At 45.2% G+C, this 22575-nt stretch overlaps 1 protein-coding gene and 1 long non-coding RNA gene across 8 annotated transcripts in view; one reads left to right on the forward strand and one right to left on the reverse strand.

Moving 5' to 3' along the window:
* The window catches only part of LOC141091996 (uncharacterized), a 123012-nt gene extending 103323 nt beyond the window's left edge, over positions 1-19689 (reverse strand). For both annotated transcript variants that reach the window (XR_012232641.1, XR_012232640.1), the window contains exon 1: positions 19576-19689. This is a non-coding gene — a long non-coding RNA (uncharacterized lncRNA). The remainder of the gene's footprint in view (positions 1-19575) is intronic.
* Positions 1-22575, forward strand: part of NPAS3 (neuronal PAS domain protein 3) — a 586631-nt gene that overhangs the window by 6008 nt on the left and 558048 nt on the right. Inside the window, exon 1 of one of the 6 annotated variants that reach the window (XM_073577844.1) lies at positions 19864-20000. The exons of 4 other annotated variants lie outside the window; for them this stretch is intronic. In XM_073577844.1, the coding sequence (XP_073433945.1) occupies positions 19951-20000 (50 nt within the window). In that variant the 5' untranslated portion in view covers positions 19864-19950. Of the gene's footprint in view, positions 1-19863; positions 20001-22575 lie in introns of those variants that run through there. One more of the 6 variants, XM_073577846.1, reaches the window with a different exon arrangement.

Genomic DNA, 22575 nt, shown 5'->3' on the forward strand with positions numbered 1-22575 from the left:
TGTGTGATCAGTATTGGTTTATTGACATGTCCAAGGATTTTAGCTTCTATTGTGACCTCCTATTTATTCTTTTTTTTTTTTTTTGCTGTCAGGTCCACACACAAGTATAGATTTATTGGTAATTCATAAATGGAATATATATCATTTCTATCAAAGCGTGCTCATGTGGGGTGTGGACATGAGCCGCGCATATAGGTGCACACGTGTGGGAAGCATGTGCACAAACATTCCTGATCTAAACTTCCCTTTCTTGCATGTTGACGCCTCTAAGAAAATTGGAGCATATAATTATCCCTTATGTATACAAAGCTGACAATCTATTACATCTAATGTAACACATGTGAAAAACAACTGCAGATTTTGCATGAACCTGCTTAATTTATGTTATAATGTAAAGGCAGTAGTTATTTTGTGGCAGCTGGAATTTGATCTATATAATGTAGAAAAAAAATATATTGTATGTGCCATATCATATCGGCTATTGGCTGGATGGAACTAATGGAAAAAAGCAGGGTGGTCATATGGGCATTTGCTTTTTATAGTTGGCGTTATTTGGCGTCATTGTATATCACTTGTCTATTAAAAGGCTCTGTTGTCTGAGTTTGTGCAACAAGAATATGTAATGCCACTCCGCTGTACAGAAAGCTCAGGATATTCCATGTAGTATCAGCTCTAATATCAGTTCAATCCCGCCGATACCAGGAAATGCCAATCACCACTGCACGCGGGGAGCAGCAATGACAAGACTAAGGTGATTACACTTGGATTGCACAGGAGATGGACTAGAACAGGTCTCGGTAGATGCTTTATGTTATGATGGATGACATCGTGGGATGTTAGATCAGAGAGCTATACTGGCCCATCAACTTTCCCTTCTACAGAAGAAAATCCGATCCACCAATGCTGGCTATAACACCCTAATCTTATCAGATGTCTTATGCATCTTACAGGGGGAATCTTACGGATCTGCATGGATAAATGTGCCATATGTGAACTGCTAGGGGTATTTTAAATTTGTTAGATTAACTTGCATTTAGTTCGGACTTTCTATGATTATTGATGCACAGACTCGGACTGGTCCATAGGGGAACAGGGGAATCTCCCGGTGGGCCCCTGTGCAGATCTGGTCCACCAACTGCATTATATGGGCAGTTCTTGGCATAATTCACTCTGTACAGAAAAAAAGCAGCATCTCATGATTCATTAACCAAACTACCCAGTTTATTATTATATAGAGATATAGATAAATTTGTGTAACATTTGTATGCAGGTGAGAAGTGGGCCCCCAAAGTCAATGTTATTGGTTGACCCTTGACACCCCAGACCAACATTGTTGATGCATGTTTATATACTGTACATATCATGTATAATATCGTCTAACTAGTCACCCAGGCATAGAACCATTAGACATCACAATTTGTCATTACTCTGTTGGTATAGAGCAGAGCAATGGGTATGCAATTGGTGGTAAGGTGGGTAGCAAGGGTATACATGGAGGTAGGTGTGGTATTAAAAGACATACTGGAAAAATATCTTCAGTTCTGTAGTATTCTAATCGTTTCACAGACTTCACATTTCAAATAATATATAATTGTTCACATTGTAAAATTGATAATATTTCTCATGAAACATACAATTAAAGGGCTTCTCCTGCCAATAAACATGTTTTTACAAACCACTTTGAAGGTAATAACAAAAGAAGCTATACTCACATTTCTGATCCTTAGACTTCCCTGATCCAAGTCGTCTTTGTACTCAGTGCTTCAGCAATGGCATCCCAACATGTGACCGCTGCTGGCCATCACTAGCTGTAGCGGCTCACTGGATACTAGTGGTTGATTGAACTCTAGGGAAAATATGCTGTTATATGGCATCGCAATAGATGTTTGATGAAAGGTAATGGACCACCAAGAATTTTAACATTTTCAAGAATCTCAAGAAGTGCTGTCATCTGGCACCCAAAACATAGATGCCGCACCCTGCCATTTTATATTAGTATGCGAAATGTAGCAAAATAATATTTCTGCCCAATGTGCTGCAGGTTTGTAAAAAATAGCTCTGATAATACCACTACCGATTTCTCTTTCAATATCCAATATACAGTATATGTATATGTGTATATATATATATATATATATATATATATATATATATATATATATATATATATATATATACATACACACACACAATGCCTTGAGAAGTATTCATACTCCGTCAACTTTTCCACATTTTTTCACATTACAAACAGAAAGTTAAGTGTATTTTGGGGGGATTTTATGTAACATATAAACACAAAGTAGCAAATATTTTAAAAAATATAAATCTCAAAATCGTAACCATCAATTGTATTCAGCCCCCCAGAGTCAATAATTTGTAGGACCACGGTTAGGCCGGGGTCACACTGGCGAGGAATACAGGAGAGTGAGAGGCGCAAAAAGCACGCATTAGACACGGACCAATGATTCTCTATGGGGTCCCTCGCACCAGCCGTATATTTCTCCTCAGTATTCTACGCTCCGTGCCACTCGCAGCATGCTGCGATTGTCAGCGTACTACGGCCGTAATACGCCAATGCAAGTCTATGGGTGCGCTAAAAATACGGATTACACACGGACCACACATGTGACTTGCCAGAAATACGCACCAGGTGTCTTTTAGCAAAGCCGGCAATTCAGTGCGCTATACAGTAATCTCACGCTGACAGGTTTAATAAAGAAACGAAAGAATAGATATAGACACATAGAATACACATACATATATATATATATATATATATGCATATATATATATATATATATATATATATGCATTCTATGTGTGCATATCTATTATTTCGTTTCTGTTAGAAACCCTGTCATAGGGCTCCATTATATGTCCATTTTGCAAGCCGGCGAGAAAATCTCACCATACGGATGCCATACGGATTACATACGGATGCTGACATGCGCAAAATACGCGACCACACCTTGATTACGGATGACATACGGAGCACTGTTTAGGGGTCTGTCATCCGTATTACGCATGTAAAATACTGACCGCATTTTGCGCAGGTTAGTGTGACTCCAGCCTTAGCTGCAATTGCTGATACAAGTCACATCAAGAGGCTCAAAGTTTTGCCCTTTATTTTTTGCTCACTCGCTGTAGCTCAGTGAGATTGCATGGAGGCGTCTGTGAACAACAATTTTCATGTCTTCCACAGATTCTCAATGGGATTTAGGTCTGGACTGACTGGGCCGTTCACACACATGAATATGCTTTGATGTAAACTATCCATTATAGCTCCGGCAGTATGTTTAGGGTTGTGGTCCTGCTGGATGGTGAACCTACTCCCCAGTCTTAAGTCTTTTGCAGCCTCTAACAGGTTTTCATCCAGAATTGCCCCCGTATTTAGCTCCATCCAACTTCCAATCAACACTGAACAGCTTCGCTGTTCCCGCTGAAGAAAAGCCTCCCCACAGCATGATGCTGCCACTACCATGTTTGACGGTGGGGATGGCGTTTTCCGGGTGATATGCAGTGTTAATTTTCTGCCACACATGGAATTTTGCATTTAGCTCATAAGCCTCATCTGACTAGAGCACCTTCTTCCACATGCTCCCTTTGTCCCCTACATGGCTTTTTTGTAAGCTAAAAATGGGACATCTTATGGCTTACTTTCAAAAACGGTTTTCTTGCCACACTTCTATAAAGACCAGATTTGTGGAGCATATGACTAATATTTATCCTGTGGATAGATTATTCCCCAAGTCTCTGCAGTTCCTCTATATTGACCATGGTTTTCTTGGCTGCTTCTCTAATGAGTGCTTTCCTTACTTGGGATGTCAGTTTAGGTGGACGGCCATGTGTTCGTAGGCTTGCAGTTGTGCCATGCCCCTATATTTTTGGATGACGAATTGAACAGTGCTCTGTGAGGTGTTCAGAGCTTGGGCTTTTTTTTTTTATAACCTAACCCTGCTTTACAATTCTCCACAAATTTATCCCTGACCTGTCAAGTGTGTTTCTTGGTTTTTGTGATGCTGTTTGACCCTTAATGTTCTCACACAAACCTCTGTGGCCTTCACAGAACAGCTGTAGTTATACTAAGAATAAATTACACACATGTGGACTTAATTTACTAATGATGTGACTTCTGGAGGCAATTGGTTGCTGAGGATTTTATTTAGGGGTATCAGACTACAGGAGGGCTCAATAAAAATGCACATCACAATTTTCAGATATATTCAAATACTTAGAAAACCATGTATCATTTGCTTCACAAATCACAAATACTTGCTACTTTGTGTTGGTATATCACATAAAATCCAAATAAAATACATTTATATTTGTGGGTGTAATGTGAAAAAATGTGGAAAAGTTCACAGGGTATGAACAGTTGTTAAAGGTACTGTATATATTTCTATTCCATATTATAGGCAACTATGAAACTTGTTATATATCCAATTAGCAGAAAATGGCACTGTCTGCAAATGTTTAGAAACCTCATCAGTTATGAAAAAATCTAGAAAAGCAAAAGCCCATTTCAATTAGTCAATAACTTGGGAACTGGCTTTTGTAGGAACACTTACGAAATGTCCATACTCTGATTATTGGCCCGTCTAAATGGGCCATTTAATGTCACGTTTTTTGTCAGTGCATTGTCCTGTGTAAACAGCTGTGATAGTGACAACATGGTATTCTATGGGCACAGAACGATCGTATTAAAAATCGTTCTCTATGTGAAAAACATTGTTTGGCCTGTTTAAACTGGTAAACTGCTGATTTTCTTGTATATAGCCCTTTGGTCGTTTAATGGAATGGATTGTGCCGTGAAAATTCAGCAAACATCTAGAAAACCAAATGGGCTGGAGGGAGATGCAGCTGCAGGTTCTCACTCACTGTTTCAGGGAGAGAGATGATGGAGAATTGTAGAGTAGTCATAACTAAATCACGCCAGATAGATCCTCCTACTCTGCAAACATGGCGGGAAACAAATTACAAGAACCAGCAAGGAATTAAAAGAGAACTAAATATGGCACTGTAGACTGCGAACATACGCACTAAATATAAAATATAAGGAAGTGCGATCGCTACCCAGGGTCCACCGTGCAGAGATGGTAAACTACTGCTCGGTAATGGCGGAGTGCTAACTGGACACCGGCGGGTTGACCACTGACCCGGTGTGTACAGGAGCGAACTCTGTTACTTCACAGAGTCGCTGGCACAAATGTCGGAGCCTGTTAAGTCCACAGGAATGGGCAAAGGGAGCGCTAGTGTAGAGTCTCAGGACTCTGCCCCAAGGACACTGGGTTAGAGTCCCTCTTGACTCACTAGCATGCGGCACCGCAACTGCGATGCCAGGAGAACGGACCAAAAGTAAACCGCTACTGGAGCATGCAGCACCGCCCTGGCGGACGCCACTAACCAGCCTAGCTTAGAGCAGGAAAGCGCACTATCTGCGCACGGCGCCGCTCTGACAGATGCTGCAGTATATGTGGTAACGTGGTGCCTTGTGCTGAATGGCACACTCTGGCGCTAGCGTGTGTGAGGAGCTGGGAGCACTGCGGCGCTAGGTGCTGACTTTGACTCTACAAACCTTAACACATGCACAACCAAGGGAGGGAATCATAATGAGTCATTCACCTGTCTCAAGCATCCATCATCATACCCACACTTAGCCATTAAAGTCTATATTAACGCATGGCCGAGCGGCCATGCGAACCTTTTATAGCAGCGTCCTTCCGGGACCTTCCTGATGGTCCAATAGGAACAGGCACAGGACCTGAGCATGTAACCCCTGAACTCCAATGGGAGGTTAAGCCACGAGCATGCTCAGTGGAGCGAAAAAGGTCATAATGACCATATTATTAGTCACTAGATCATATTTTTCTTATTTTGGTGAAGTCCATACAATATAGACTTTCCATAGGTTGGTAAATAAACGTTAGCTGAGTTTGGTTGGTTGTATATATAGCAGAAAATGCTCCAATGTGAAAGCACCTCACTGTGGAAAATTGGCAAAATTATATCCAATCCAGGTAAACAACAACTTGACAATGACAACATAACTCTGTCCTGGTAATATGCTTGACGTGCATAGAGATCATAGACAATTACCTAGACAATGTAGTATTATTTTATGTGAGGCTTTGTGCTCACGTTGAGTATTTGCAGCAGATCTTTAAGTGTAGGCACGAAAAGCGCTGTGTACAATATGCACATTTTTACGCTCGTTTTTGATGCGTTGATGCTTGCGCGTTTTTTTTTTCTCATTCATTGGCATGAGTGAAAAACTCTTTGAAAAACAAGAATTGATACGGTGCAGATGGTTCAAATCCGTAAGGAAAGAACAAGCAGCGTGTGAAGGAGATTTCAGAAATCGCCTTCACTTTGCTGGTACAATAAAGAACAGTGTTTTTTTACCCTTGGAAAACATACGGAAAAAAAAGGGTAGAAATTCTCATTAAAAGTTTCACATTTTGCTGTGCTTATTAAGCTTTAGGCTGTGTGCCCACGATGCGATTTGTAAGCGTTTTTGCCGCGATTTTCGTTGCGAAAAAGCTGCGAAAACGTTTAAAAATCTTGTACAGAACACCCCCCATGCATTCCTATGGCATTCCGCACATTCTGTGCTAATGCTGCGCTTTTTTCCGCGGCGGAATCGCATCGCGGAAAAAAATCGCAACATGCTCATTCTTTTGTGCGGAATAGCAAAGAATTGCCGCGATTCTGCACCCATAGGAATGCATGAGAACCGCTTACTTCCCGCATGTGGCTATGCCCACCATGCGCAAAGTTAAGCGTCTCATGTGCGGTTGGTACCCACGGTGTGGAGGAGAGGAGACTGTCCTCCAGGCCCTGGGTACCATACCCCTGTAAAAAAAAGAATAAAAAATTAAAAATCGGGGTATATTTTCCTTCCGATGTCCCGCGCTGCCATCCCGGGCCTCAGCGTTCCCAGTAATGCCTTGCGACAAGGGCCTGTGATGACGTAGTCTCGCGTGACTCTAGCGGTCTCGTGAGATCGCTATAGCAACGCGAGACCAACGTCATCACAGGTCTCGCAAGGCATTACTGTGAGCGCTGAGGCCCGGGATGGCAGCACGGGACATCGGAAGGTAAATATACCCCGATTTTTTATTTTTTTTATCATTTTTTACATTCTTTCTTTTACTATTGATGCCGCATAGGCAGCCTCAATAGTAAAAAGCTGCTCACACTTGTCAAACACTATGTTTGACGAGTGTGACCAACCTGTCAACCACTTTCCAAGCGATGCTTCAAATCGCTTGGAAAGTGCTTGAATATCGCACGCGAAAATCGCGAACAGAATCGCGGTAAAATCGCAGGGAAAAAAAACGCGCGATTTCTGGGAAGGAGTCCGGTTTTCAGTGTCCGGATTTAAACGCTACATGGGCACATAGCCTTACTGTAAAGAAAAAAACCCCAGAAAACCTCTATATTTACCCAGTAGATGAGTGGACCATCAATTTGAGAATAGGGTAGCCTAAAAATATAGTATTGCCCATACATGTGTTACACTACTGAGAGCTACTTTACTGGAAAAGTGAAATGTAATTTGGCCACACTAAAAGCTCTGCTGATTATATGTGCGAGCTGCTAGTTAAAATAGGACAGTTAAGAAGTCCAACATTACAGCTATTCTAATCACCATCGACTTCTTAATTAATATTATTGATTTCTGAATTTATCTTGACCCCAAGGTTGGGGTTACGAGTGTCACATCATGTTGCAGTGGCTTTGCAGCTACACCAAAATTGACAAAATGTTTCCCTTGTTGCTTTCAACCTAAAATGATAAAGAGATCATGTATGCCTAAGTACCGTATAATGTTAGTTTTTGTATCTGTAATTAATTTTAATTAATCCAGTGGTAAAAATTACTGAAAATATTTCCATGCAAATGCTTGCAAGTGTTGCCACCTATTAGTAAATGAGTTGTGATTGCCAATAGTTTATATTATTTATTTATATAAATAATTATTATTTATATAAATTATTTATTTTATAGTCTTTTGTTTGTGGTGGTGGCCAGCTTTGTAAAAGGGATAGCAGGAAGTGCAGCCATATTGATTGTCACATTTCTCTCAACAACTGATCGCGTATTGGAGTATTGTTACTGGTTGAACATGCAGACATCAAGACGGCTAACAATTCCTACATGTCTCATCCCATGTCATAAGTTGCAGTGATTTCAAACCTAAGGGTATGTTCACACTGGACGAATTTTCTTAGAAAAAAAATTACATCATTTATTACAATTGAAGCAAGGTGCATGAAATCTTCACCAGTGCACTGCAAAATAATCTGTGCGGGATTTGACCTTCTGTGCTCACTTTATATTTGAAGCACGTCCATTTATGTTGCAGATTTTTGCCACTGATTTCAATAAGGGGTGAAATTTGCAGAGACTCAGCAAAAAAAAAAATTATTAAAATTACAGACTTCATTACAGAATCCCATTGGAGTCTATTTAAGTCAATATGGCCCATATCTAATATATTTTGAGAACGGGACCCCAGTGCCTTAGGCTATGTGCACACGCTGCGGATTCAACCGCGGATTTGTATCTGCGGATCCGCAGATAAAACTGCAGGTAAAATGACCAGCGGTTTTACCTGCGGATTGGCCTGTCAATTCTTTCTGCAGATTCAAAACCGCAGCTTTTCCGCAGTTGAAAATCCGCAGCATGTGCACAGCAGAATGTAAATCACATAGACTTACATTGTACTGTACACTGTCTGCAGAACTGCTGCAGATCCGCAGCGGCCAAAACCGCAGCAAAAACCGCAGCGTGTGCACATAGCCTTACTATCCCACCCTATGTTGATTGATAGTGCCTAAACTAAAAAGTCAACCTTGAGAGCAAGCAAACTGGGTGGGCTTATAGACATCCCTCTCTACTGATCAATAGAAGTGTAGCGAGCCGGTGGCCTCAGAGAAAGGAGAGGGGGATAGGTGTGTTTCCGTTTGACTCCTATAGTGTCGGAGAGTGCGTGTAGAGCCAAGTTTTTGGCTGAAAGCTCGCTTCTGGAATCAACATAGGGAAAGGCATGGTATTAGAAGGGTTGACACAGTTCACTGATCACATAGCCGCACCAAGAGTGCACCAAGACCCCTCATTTGCATAATGATTAATGATTGTTTTCTGGATAACAATATCTGAGAAATCTGGACTACACCAACAATCTTAATATGGGGAGTCCTTTATATGACTAACTGCTTACTTTAAATTGAATTTTTGGGGGGACAAACTGTCTTTATCTAGCAGGTACCTGGCTTCTAAATATTTAGAATTGTGTTGGCAAAAACAGACAGCACACTGACACCGTCCTAGTTGCATGTGTGCGCTGTTTTTTTACAGACTGGTGGCTATGGAAAGCTTGGGAATTTTGTTTTTTGGCATAAAATAAGTATGGGTATGGTTTCGCATTGTAGAGCCAAGGGTCCTCTAGTACCACTGACTTCCGCTACATGCAAATATTACATTACCCTCCTTCACAAATGTAACTATCATTCTTTATATGATTCTATACACCCCATTCCACTTTTTATTTTGATTTTCTTAAATGGTTGATTCAAATGAGTCGATATGATTTTCAAGTCATCAACCGTTAGTCATCAAGTGTATAAATCACATTTTATTAGAAAAATCTCCTAATGAGAACATTATTTTTTTTCCAAACCCCAAAAACTCAAAAAGCACTGTTCCAAATTATTATGCACACCAGCGTTTCCAATCATTTTATAGGTTGTGAAGAACTAAAAATGGTAATTTACTGAAATTGCAGCGATAAGAGGTCACATTTACTGAAATCAAAAACATATTAACAGGCCAAGTTACATGATAACATAGGACCCCTTCTATGATATCACCTTCAAAATTCCTGCATCCATTAAACTTGAGCTTTTGGATAGTTTCTGCTTGAATTTCTTTGCAGGATGTCAGAGTAGCCTCCCAGGGCCACTGTTCTGATATGATCGGCCTCCCACCCTCATAGATATTCTGTTCTCAGAGGTTCTCAATAGGGTTGAGGTCAGGGAAGGATGGTGGCCAGATTGAGTTTCTCTCCCTTTATGCCCATAGCAGCCAATGACTCAGATATTCTTTGCAGCATGAGGTGGTGCATTGTCATGCATGAAGATGATTTTTCTACGGATGACCAGGTTCTTCTTTTTGTACCATGGAAGAAAGTGTTCAGTCATATCTCACTATACTTTGCAGAAGTCATTTTTACATCCTCAGGAACCCTAATGGGGCCTACCAGCTCTCTCCCCATGACTCTGGCAAAAAAACATAACTCTGCCATCTACTTGCTAACATCCCTGGCTTTGTTGTGACATGGTGGCCACCAACCATACACTACTCCATCCATCTGGACCATTCAGAGTTGCACGACATTCATCAGTAAACAAGACTGATTTAAAATTAGTCCACGCATGTTTGGGCCCACTGCAACCATTCCTGCTAGTGAGCACTGTTTAGGGGTGGCCGAATAATAGGTTTATGCACAACTACAAGCCTCTGGAGGGTCCTACACCTTGAGGTTTGCGGGACTCAAGAAGCATTAGCATCTTCAAATACCAGTTTGCTGCTTTGTAACTGCGGCTGCTCTCTTAATCTGATCAATTTATCTGGCAGAAACCTTCCTCATTATGCCTTTATCTGCACAAACCCATCTGTGCTCTGTATCAGCTACAAATCTTTTCACAGTACGATGATCAGGCTTAAGTTTTCATGAAATATCTAATGTTTTCATACCTTGTCCAAGGCATTACAATATTTGACACTTTTTGGCAGCAGAGAGATCCTTTTCCTTTCCCATATTGCTTGAAACCTGTGATGGTCAACGTGTGACTGGACACACCGCCTCCAGCAGGGCGAATTTCTATGGCACACGTGACCCTGGATACACCGCCTCCAGCAGGGCGAATTTAAATAATATAACGTGCAACCAGATACACCGCCTCCAGCAAGCGAATTTCAGAATTACACGTATAACCGGATACACCGCCTCCAGCAGGGCGAATTAAAATAATAAAGGGAAACACCAAGGAAACTGATACAATGGAGGGCCCTGCGATAGGGAATGGGGACGTGGAGACTTCCTGCACTCCCCTGAGTAACACCACTTAGCTTTGCTCCCAGCAACAGAGTCCACCACCAGAATTCAGCTTCCACCTGAAGCTACTACACCAGAGCTCTGCCTGAGCTGCAAGGAACTCCTCTCTGCAGTTACTTCCTCCACCAGACTTGGTTGGAAATGAGCAATATCACCAACAGTGAGTGAGAGAACAAGACACACCTATATAGATAAACCAGAGCAATCACACCTCTTAGTGATAATTACGTGCACTAAACTAAAGAAACCAGAGTGCAATGACCCTACCGGCCACCGGGGGCAAAACTAGAACTGAAATCACCACAGTGCAATGACCCTAATGGCCACCGGGGGCAAAACTACCTTAAAGCCAAAGGCTTGAAGGAAAAAAAAAAGTTACTAGTGCATTTATCTGTCATAATCCAACCTGGATCATGACAAAACCTGTGGCCAGCTTAATAATGTAGAATGTCCTCTGTAAGTTGTTTTCCTTTAATTGGGCTCAACTGCTAAACTAATTATCACAGGTATTTGAGATTGATTTCAGTGATACAAACAGCAAAGATTCACAATACCATCCATGAGTTTGCTTGAAAAGCAAAAATGTGCATCTTTATGATACTTAAATCAAATTTTCATAAAAATTTGGAACGCGGTGTATAATAAACTGGTTAGTTGGTAATTGAATGATGAGATGATGTTCTTGTCTGCACATTGTAATTCAAGAGTATAGTGCCAACTAGTGCTCATATATATGGGGTGGGGCCCACTTCTGCACAGGGGCCCGAGACTCACCTGTTCCCTTGTGGACCAGTCCAAGCTTGTACGGATAACACACTAATGGTAAAAACTCAGCTGAAAAATACAGATCAAGCATTATGAATGACCAAATTTTGCATACAAGAAAAATCACTAAATATGTGAACTTGGCCTAAAGGAGCATTCACACAACTTGTATTGTACATTTCATTTTATGGCCAAAATTCCTGGGGAAACTGCTGGTCTTCTGACCTGAGATATGAGCCTCATAGGTAGATACAAGGCTGTTAGGTTAGGTCAGTGCACACAGGTGGCCATTGTTCTAGGCCGAGCAGGTCCTGGATACACAGGACAATGTTTTGCTGAGAACGGTGCTCTTTTGTGCAGTGCTCTGCTCATTTGTTGGGTGACCACCAGCCTGTTTACACTGCATGATTATGGGCAAACAAGCGTTCCTAGGAACGCTCCTCACTATAATCTCACAATGTAAATGAACCTTAAGTCTGAGCCTTCTGTCCCAGTGATATGAGGAAATCCTGACGTAGAGGTTCTTTCTACCATTGTAGACTTTGATACTGTGTTACTACACTACAATAGTAACGTTTGATCAGCTGGGGACAACAATGAACTCCATTTACATCAGTGGCAGCAATTATCTTCATAGAAAATCATTGCAATTGTTTCAGTTCTCTTTTACAGCTTGTCCCTGTACCAATCGTAGCACAAAACACTGAACCACTTTTCCAATTAGGGGTAATCTTCCCATCTATGTCTGGGCAGAGAAAAGAATTGTATGTGAAGGGGAGATCTCCTGTAAAAGCCAGTAAATCAGATACATATGTCCTCCCTTCCCTCCATTCTGGAGCAACACTGTATACCACCACCTGACAATGGGAGCAAGAACTTTGTGTGGAGTTGGTGGGACCATGGGAACGAGGAGGGCAGAGTATCTGAAAATCAGTGAGTATCGGGCCTAAGGAGGTAGTTTGGGGTCTGCTATGGGGTTCAGAAACAAGGAGAAGCCTGGTTATTCTGGGGCTGTAAAGCGGGAGGGTCTTTAATTTGAGGGTTGGTTTGGGGGTCTCTGAATAGGGTTTGAGGGTCTTTGTTTTTAGGAGTCTGATTTTTTAGCTTTGAGCTATGACTAACTAGTGTTTACTTTATAGAGGGTATGGTTTAAGGTTCTTATTGATTTAAGGAGTCTGGTCTTGGGACGGTGTTTTTCAGAAGTTAGGGCTATTATCTGTATTTTGGGGGGATTGGTCTGGTGTCTGTATTCTAGAGTGTCCGGGCCTGGTCTATGCACCCTATTAGTTTAGAAAGTTTTGGAGAATTTGCATCTATATACGAGTCTGTACTTGTGGTGCATGGACGGTATTTATTTTCAGGAGAGCTTAGAGGGAACCTGTCCGCTGATTCATGTCCATGTTCCCTGAACCACAGATAGCAGGAGCCAGGGACAGGGACCGTTATTGCAGCCAGTTACAGTTCTGCTCAAAAGTTTACATACCCCGTCAGAAATTTTGCTTTCTTGGCCTTTTTTCAGAGAATATAAATGACAACACCAAAACTTTTCTCCACACATGGGTAGTTTTTGGGTGAAGACATTTATTGCCAAACAACTGTGTTTCTGTGTTTTCTCTTTTTAAATCATAATGACAACCCAAAAGATCCAAATGACCCTGATCATAAATTCACATACCCCATCTCTTAATACCGTGTATTGCCCCTCTAACATCAATGACAGCTTGAAGTCTTTTGTGGTAGTTGTGGATGAGGTTCTTTATTTTCTCATATGGTAAAGCTGCCCACTCTTCTTGGCAAAAAGCCTCCAGTTCTTGTAAATTCTTGGACTGTCTAGCATGAACTGCGTGCTTGAAATCTTCCCAGAGTGATTCAATGATATTCAGTTCAGGAGATTGAGATGGCCACACCAGAACCTTCACTTTGTTCTGCTGTAGCCAATGACAGGTTGACTTGGCCTTGTGTTTTGGATCGTTGTCATGTTGGAACTTCCAAGTACGTCCCATGCGCAGCTTACGGGCTGATGATTGCAAATTTGCCTCCAGTATTTGCTGATAATGTGCTGCATTCATCTTTCCTTCAACTTTGACTAAGTTTCCTGTGCCTTTGTAGCTCACACCTCCCCAAAACATCAATGATCCACCTCTGTGCTTCACAGTAGGAATGGTGTTCCTTTCATCATAGGCCTTGTTGACCTCTCTCCAAATGTAACGTTTATGTTTGTGGGCAAAAAGTTCAATTTTGGTCTCATCAGTCCAAATTACCTTGTTCCAGAAGTTTTGAAGCTTGTCTCTGTGCTGTTTTGCGTATTGTAGGCAAGATACTTTGTGGCATTTGTGCAGTAATGGCTTTCTTCTAGCGACTCGACCATGCAGCCCATATTTCTTCAAGTGCCTCTTTATTGTGCATCTTGAAACAGCCACACCGCTAGTTTTCAGAGAGTCAAGTATTTCAGCTCATGTTATTTGTGAGTTTTTCTTTGCATCCCAATTTTCCTGGCAGTTGTGGATGAAATTTTTGTTTGTCTACCTGACCGTTGTTTTGTTCAGTGGCTGGATGAAAGATGCAAGAGTCTCTCTGGATCCCAGAAACTCACTCAGCTTTTATGCACACAAACTGATTACAAGCAAACAGGTCACAGGTGAGGATCTTACTTTTAGTAGCCATTCAAACCTATCTGTGTCAATTTATGTACAGGTTATCTGGCCAAAATCACCAGGGTATGTGAACTTTTGATCTGCGTCATTTGGATGTTTTGGGTTGTCATTATGATTTAAAAAGAGAAAACACAGTAGTGTGACAAAAAATGGCTTCACCCAACCATGAGTGGAGAAGTTTTGGTGTTATCACTTGTATTCTCTGAAAAAAGGCCAAGAAAGCAAAAATGCTGCCGGGGCATGTAAACTTTTCAGCACAACTGTATGTTTCACCCATAATGATGGGCGTTTCGTAGAAAATACACTTTAAAATGCCAACCAGGGACGATGCGACAGAGATGAGTCCAAGAGTCCGGACCCCAGTAGCTGCTCCTGCCCCACTCACCCGAGACTTCACAGGTCTCCCCCTATGCGTATTATAGAGTCACCTGTCAGATATTACAGCGGTGGCGACATTACAGCAGGGGACACATTACAGGGGTGGCACCTTTACAGGGATGGCGCCATTACAGCTGTGGACAAATTAAAGTGGGGGACACATTACAGGGGTGGCGACATTACAGCGGGGAGACACATTATAGCAGTGGCGCCATTAAAGAGGTGGCAACATTACAGGAGTGGACACATTACAGCGGTGATGCCATTACAGCGGTGGACACATTACAGGGGGAACATTACAGCAGTGGTGACATTATAGTGGGGACATTTCAGTGGCTGAAATTACAGCGGTGGACACATTTCAGTGGGGACATTATAGCGGCATCGATATTACAGCGGTGGCGCCATTACATTGGGCGACATTACAGCGGTGGGTACATTATAGTGGGGTACCCATTACAGCAGGGGGACACATTACAGCAGTGACAACATTACAGCAGGGGACATTACAGCAGGGGACACATTACAGCAGTGAGTTTACAGCGGGGAACACATTACAGCAGTGACAACATTACAGCAGTGGACACATTATAGTGGGGGACCATTACAGCGGTGACATATTACAGCGGAGGACACCATACAGCTGTGACATTACAGTGGGGACATTTCAGCAGAGAACATTACAGCGGTGGACACATTACAACAGTGGCACCATTACATGGATGCTGACTAGAGTTGAGTGACTCTCTAGTCGCTCAACTCTAGTGCTGACATTACAACGGTGGCACCATTACAGTGGGGGACATTATAGTAGATGACTCATTACAGCGGGAGACACATTACAGTGGGACATTACAGCGGTGGACACAATACAGCAGGGGGACACATTACAGCCCTGACATTACAGCGGGGTGACACATTACAGGTGTGACATTATAGTGGGGGGCACATTACAGCGGTGACATTACAGCGGGGGGCACATTACAGCGGTGACATTACAGCGGGGGGCACATTACAGCGGTGACATTACAGCGGGGGGCACATTACAGCTGTGACATTACAGCGGGGCCACATTACAGCGGTGACATTATAGCGGGGACACATTACAGCGGTGACATTATAGCGGTACAGCGGTGACATTATATTGGGGGAAACATTAAAGTGGTGACATTAAAGCGGGGGCACATTACAGCGGTGACATTATAGCGGGGGCACATTATAGCGGTGATATTACAGCGGGGGACACATAGAGGTGACATTACAGCGGGGGCACATTACAGCGGTGACATTATAGCGGGGGACACATTACAGCAGTGACATTACAGCAGGGGACACATTACAGCGGTGACATTATAGCGGGGGCACATTACAGTGATGACAATATAGCGGGGGACACAGTACAGCGGTGACATTATAGCGGGGGGCACATTACAGCGGTGACATTACAGCGGGGACACATTACAGCGGTGACATTACAGCGGGGCACATTACAGTGGTGACATTACAGCGGGGGGCACATTACAGCGGTGACATTACAGCGGGGGGCACATTACAGCGGTGACATTACAGCGGGGGACACAATACAGCGGTGACATTACAGCGGGGGACACAATACAGAGGTGACATTACAGCGGGGGACACAATACAGAGGTGACATTACAGCGGGGGGCACATTACAGCGGTGACATTACAGCGGGGGGCACATTACAGCAGTGACATTATAGTGGGGGCACATTACAGCGGTGACATTACAGCAGGGGACACATTACAGCTGTGACATTATAGCGGGGGACACAATACAGCGGTGACATTACAGCGGGGGCACATTACAGCGGTGACATTAAAGCGGGGACATTACAGCGGGGGACACATTACAGCGGTGACATTATAGCGGGGTACACATTACAGCGGTGACATTATAGCGGGGGGCACATTATAGCGGTGACATTACAGCGGAGGACACATAGCGGTAACATTACAGCGGGGGCACATTACAGTGGTGACATAGTGGGGGACACATTACAGCGGTGACATTATAGCAGGGGCACATTACAGCGGTGACATTACAGCGGGGGACACATTACAACGGTGACATTATAGCGGGGGACACATTACAACGGTGGCATTATAGCAGGGGACACATTACAGCGGTGACATAGCAGGGGACACATTACAGCGGTGACATTACAGCGGGGGACACATTACAGCAGTGACATTACAGCGGAGGACACATTACAGCGGTGACATTATAGTGAGGGACACATTACAGCAGTGACATTACAGCGGGGGGGCACATTACAGCGGTGACATTATAGTGAGGGACACATTACAGCAGTGACATTACAGCGGGGGGGCACATTACAGCGGTGACATTATAGCGGGGGCACATTACAGCAGTGACATTACAGCGGGGGACACATTACAGCGGGGGACACATTACAACGGTGACATTATAGCAGGGGACACATTACAGCGGTGACATCACAGCGGCGGACACATTACAGCGGTGACATTATAGCGGGGGCACATTATAACGGTGACATTATAGCGGGGGACACATTACAGCGGTGACATTACAGCGGGGGACATATTACAACGGTGACATTATAGCGGGGGACAAATTACAGCGGTGACATTACAGCGGGGGACACATTACAGCGGTGACATTATAGCGGGGGACACATTACAGCGGTGACATTACAGCGGGGGACACATTACAGCGGTGACATTATAGCGGGGGGGGCACATTACAGTGGTGACATTATAGCGGGGGGCACATTACAGCGGTGACATAGCGGGGGGAACATTACAGTGGTGACATTACAGCGGTGACATTACAGCGGGGGACACATTACAGCGGTGACATTATAGCGGGGGGCACATTACAGCGGTGACATTATAGCGGGGGCACATTACAGTGGTGACATTACAGCGGGGGACACATTACAGCGGTGACATTACAGTGGTGACATTACAGCGGGGGACACATTACAGCGGTGACATTACAGTGGTGACATTACAGCGGGGGACACATTACAGCGGTGACATTACAGCGGGGGACACATTACAGCGGTGAAATTATAGCGGGGGACACATTACAGCGGTGACATTACAGCGGGGGACACATTACAGCGGTGACATTACAGCGGGGGACACATTACAGCGGTGACATTACAGCGGGGGACACATTACAGCGGTGACATTACAGCGGGGGACATATTACAACGGTGACATTATAGCGGGGGACAAATTACAGCGGTGACATTACAGCGGGGGACACATTACAGCGGTGACATTATAGCGGGGGACACATTACAGCGGTGACATTACAGCGGGGGACACATTACAGCGGTGACATTACAGTGGTGACATTACAGCGGGGGACACATTACAGCGGTGACATTACAGTGGTGACATTACAGCGGGGGACACATTACAGCGGTGACATTACAGCGGGGGACACATTACAGCGGTGAAATTATAGCGGGGGACACATTACAGCGGTGACATTACAGCGGGGGACACATTACAGCGGTGACATTACAGCGGGGGACACATTACAGCGGTGACATTATAGCGGGGGACACATTACAGCGGTGACATTACAGCGGGGGACATATTACAACGGTGACATTATAGCGGGGGACAAATTACAGCGGTGACATTACAGCGGGGGACACATTACAGCGGTGACATTATAGCGGGGGACACATTACAGCGGTGACATTACAGCGGGGGACACATTACAGCGGTGACATTATAGCGGGGGGGGCACATTACAGTGGTGACATTATAGCGGGGGGCACATTACAGCGGTGACATAGCGGGGGGAACATTACAGTGGTGACATTACAGCGGTGACATTACAGCGGGGGACACATTACAGTGGTGACATTATAGCGGGGGGCACATTACAGCGGTGACATTACAGCGGGGGACACATTACAGCGGTGACATTACAGCGGGGGACACATTACAGCGGTGACATTATAGCGGGGGACACATTACAGCGGTGACATTACAGCGGGGGACATATTACAACGGTGACATTATAGCGGGGGACAAATTACAGCGGTGACATTACAGCGGGGGACACATTACAGCGGTGACATTATAGCGGGGGACACATTACAGCGGTGACATTACAGCGGGGGACACATTACAGCGGTGACATTATAGCGGGGGGGGCACATTACAGTGGTGACATTATAGCGGGGGGCACATTACAGCGGTGACATAGCGGGGGGAACATTACAGTGGTGACATTACAGCGGTGACATTACAGCGGGGGACACATTACAGCGGTGACATTATAGCGGGGGGCACATTACAGCGGTGACATTATAGCGGGGGGCACATTACAGCGGTGACATTACAGCGGTGACATTACAGCGGGGGACACATTACAGCGGTGACATTACAGTGGTGACATTACAGCGGGGGACACATTACAGCGGTGACATTACAGCGGGGGACACATTACAGCGGTGAAATTATAGCGGGGGACACATTACAGCGGTGACATTACAGCGGGGGACACATTACAGCGGGGGACACATTACAGCGGTGACATTACAGCGGGGGACACATTACAGCGGGGGACACATTACAGCGGGGGACACATTACAGCGGTGACATTACAGCGGTGGTCCTTACATATATATGAAGGGGCACAACAGGTGCCTGCAGAGAGAGGACGGGGCTTGTATGGAGCCCGGCTGACACGTGCCCTGCCGCACTGTGTGACCAGGTGGACGGTAGGCTCTGCCGCGGAGCTCCGTGCCGCCGGGCGGTAGGATAGGTGAGGGGTGACCGGAGAGGGAAGGTAACCAGGAGAAGGAGGGGAGAGGAGGAGCGGGGAGGGCGGTGATGGAGCACTGATGGAGGGATGCAGGCGCCGTAGCTACAGCCGCTGTCACCCTCGGGAGGAGGAGGCTGAGGGTCGGGGCTGTGTGTGAGCGGAGGATGGCGGCTTCCCCCACACCAGGCGCGGAATGACCATACGGACATCTCGGGGCCGCTGCCCGGAACATGGCGCCCACGAAGCCCGGCTTTCAGCAGGACCCTTCCCGCAGAGAACGGTAAGAGAGACCGTGGATGGCGAAGGCCCGAGCGTCTGCGGATAGCGGAGTGCGCGGCGTGTGTGACAGGAGACGTCTGCTCTGCCCGCAGCACGGGGGACGCGGGCTACACCGGCGTGACAGGCGCACAGCTCAGGACACGGGGCTGCCGACACCGCACACGGGGCAACTGACACTGCACACGGGGCAACCGGCACTGCACACGGGGCTGCCGACACTGCACACGGGGCTGCCGACACTGCACACGGGGCAACTGGCACTGCACACGGGGCTGCCGGCACTGCACACGGGGCTGCCGGCACTGCACACGGGGCAACTGACACTGCACACGGGGCTGCCGGCACTGCACACGGGGCTGCCGGCACTGCACACGGGGCAACTGACACTGCACACGGGGCAACTGACACTGCACACGGGGCAACTGACACGGGGCAACTGGCACTGCACACGGGGCAACTGACACTGCACACGGGGCTGCCGGCACTGCACACGGGGCAACTGGCACTGCACACGGGGCTGCCGGCACTGCACACGGGGCTGCCGACACTGCACACGGGGCAACTGGCACTGCACACGGGGCTGCCGACACTGCACACGGGGCAAGTAACACTGCACACGGGGCTGCCACACTGCACACGGTGCAAGTGACACTGCACACGAGGCAAGTAGCACTGCACACGAGGCAAGTAGCACTGCACACGGGGCAAGTAGCACTGCACACGGGGCAAGTAACACTGCATAGGGGGCAACTGGCACTGCACATGGGACAAGTGACACTGCATAGGGGGCAACTGGCACTGCACACAGGGCAAGTAACACTGCATAGGGGGCAACTGGCACTGCACATGGGGCAAGTGACACTGCATAGGGGGAAACTGGCACTGCACACGAGGCAAGTAACACTGCATAGGGGGCAAGTGGCACTGCACATGGGGCAAGTGACACTGCAGGGGGAAACTGGCACTGCACATGGGGCAAGTGGCACTTCATAGGGGGCAAGTGACACTGCACACGTGGCAACTAACATGGCAGCACTACACACAACTCTGCACTGCACAGCACAAATCACACTGCACAGGGCGCAAAATGCAACACAACTCACACTGCACAGCACTGCAGGCATAACTCACACTCCACAACACAACTTGCACTGCACAGCACACGGTACCTCGCAGCACAACACAACTCACAGTGCACAACACAACGTAGACTACACAGAATACAGCACCTCACAACTTAGGCCATGTGCACACGGTGCAGATTCTGCATTAGGCCATGTGCACACGGTGCGGATTCTGCATTTGGCCATGTGCACACGGTGCGGATTCTGCATTTGGCCATGTGCACACGGTGCGGATTCTGCTGCGGATGCATAGCGTTTCTGCAGCTGCGGGTCCGCAGCAGTTTCTGCTGTGTTGTACAGTGCCATTGTTTTCAATGGTAAACTGAAAAACGCTGTGCACATGCTGCGGATTTTTCCGCATGTTACAATCCGCAGCATGTCAATTCTTTGTGCGGAATCCGTAGCGGTTTCACACCTTCATTGTAGAGGTGTGAAACCGCAGGCTAATCCGCAGGTAAACCACATGTCTTTTGACCTGAGAATTTACCTGTGGATTTTTCCAAATCCGCACGGAAAAATCTGCAGCACCTTTCACTACGTGTGCACATTAGGGTGACCGGATCTCATATGGGGGGGAAAAAAATGTCAGAATCTTGTTCGTCTGGACCCCACAAAACGATTCCCCTTTCCAGATATTGAGAGAGCCAAAATTTGAGCTCGATCAAACGACGTTAACCCGTGCCGCTCGTCGCTCAAAGTTTGAAAAAATCCAAATTGAGGTATTTTAAGATTTAGGTATTTTGCATAGTCTGTTAGACTATAAAGAATGTGACAACAACATTGCAGAAATAGCCCTGACCAAATTTTCGAACCATTTGTGGTATTTGAATGCAGAGTTGGTGGGATTATCGTTTTTTGATCCCACCATTACAGACAATGAAAAGTTGTTAATGGCTAATAAATTGCTCAGTAGCACAGATGAACCATCAGAGCACGCTAACCTACATGAGTTGATAATTTTACATAGTTATCTAATCTATTCTAGAGCTTTTGTTAAAGTAGTTTTTGAAACGTCAGAATATAATGCTCGTCATTTGCTTACAACTTGCAGGACATATTGCTTTTGTTCTTCATCTTTTGTCAGAAGGTCGTTAAAGTCGGTTACTTCCTACCTCTTTTAATTTTTCTTTCCTAATTTTTGGATTTACAACCCTAGCGTGCTCTGATGGTTCATCTGTGCTACTGAGCAATTTATTAGCCATTAACAACTTTTCATTGTCTGTAATGGTGGGATCAAAAAACGATAATCCCACCAACTCTGCATTCAAATACCACAAATGGTTCGAAAATTTGGTCAGGGCTATTTCTGCAATGTTGTCACATTCTTTATAGTCTAACAGACTATGCAAAATACCTAAATCTTAAAATACCTCAATTTGGATTTTTTCAAACTTTGAGCGACGAGCGGCACGGGTTAACGTCGTTTGATCGAGCTCAAATTTTGGCTCTCTC

Source organism: Dendrobates tinctorius, unplaced genomic scaffold, assembly GCF_039654945.1.
Source record: "Dendrobates tinctorius isolate UK_male_01 unplaced genomic scaffold, ASM3965494v1 ptg000057l, whole genome shotgun sequence".
NCBI lineage: Eukaryota > Metazoa > Chordata > Amphibia > Anura > Dendrobatidae > Dendrobates > Dendrobates tinctorius.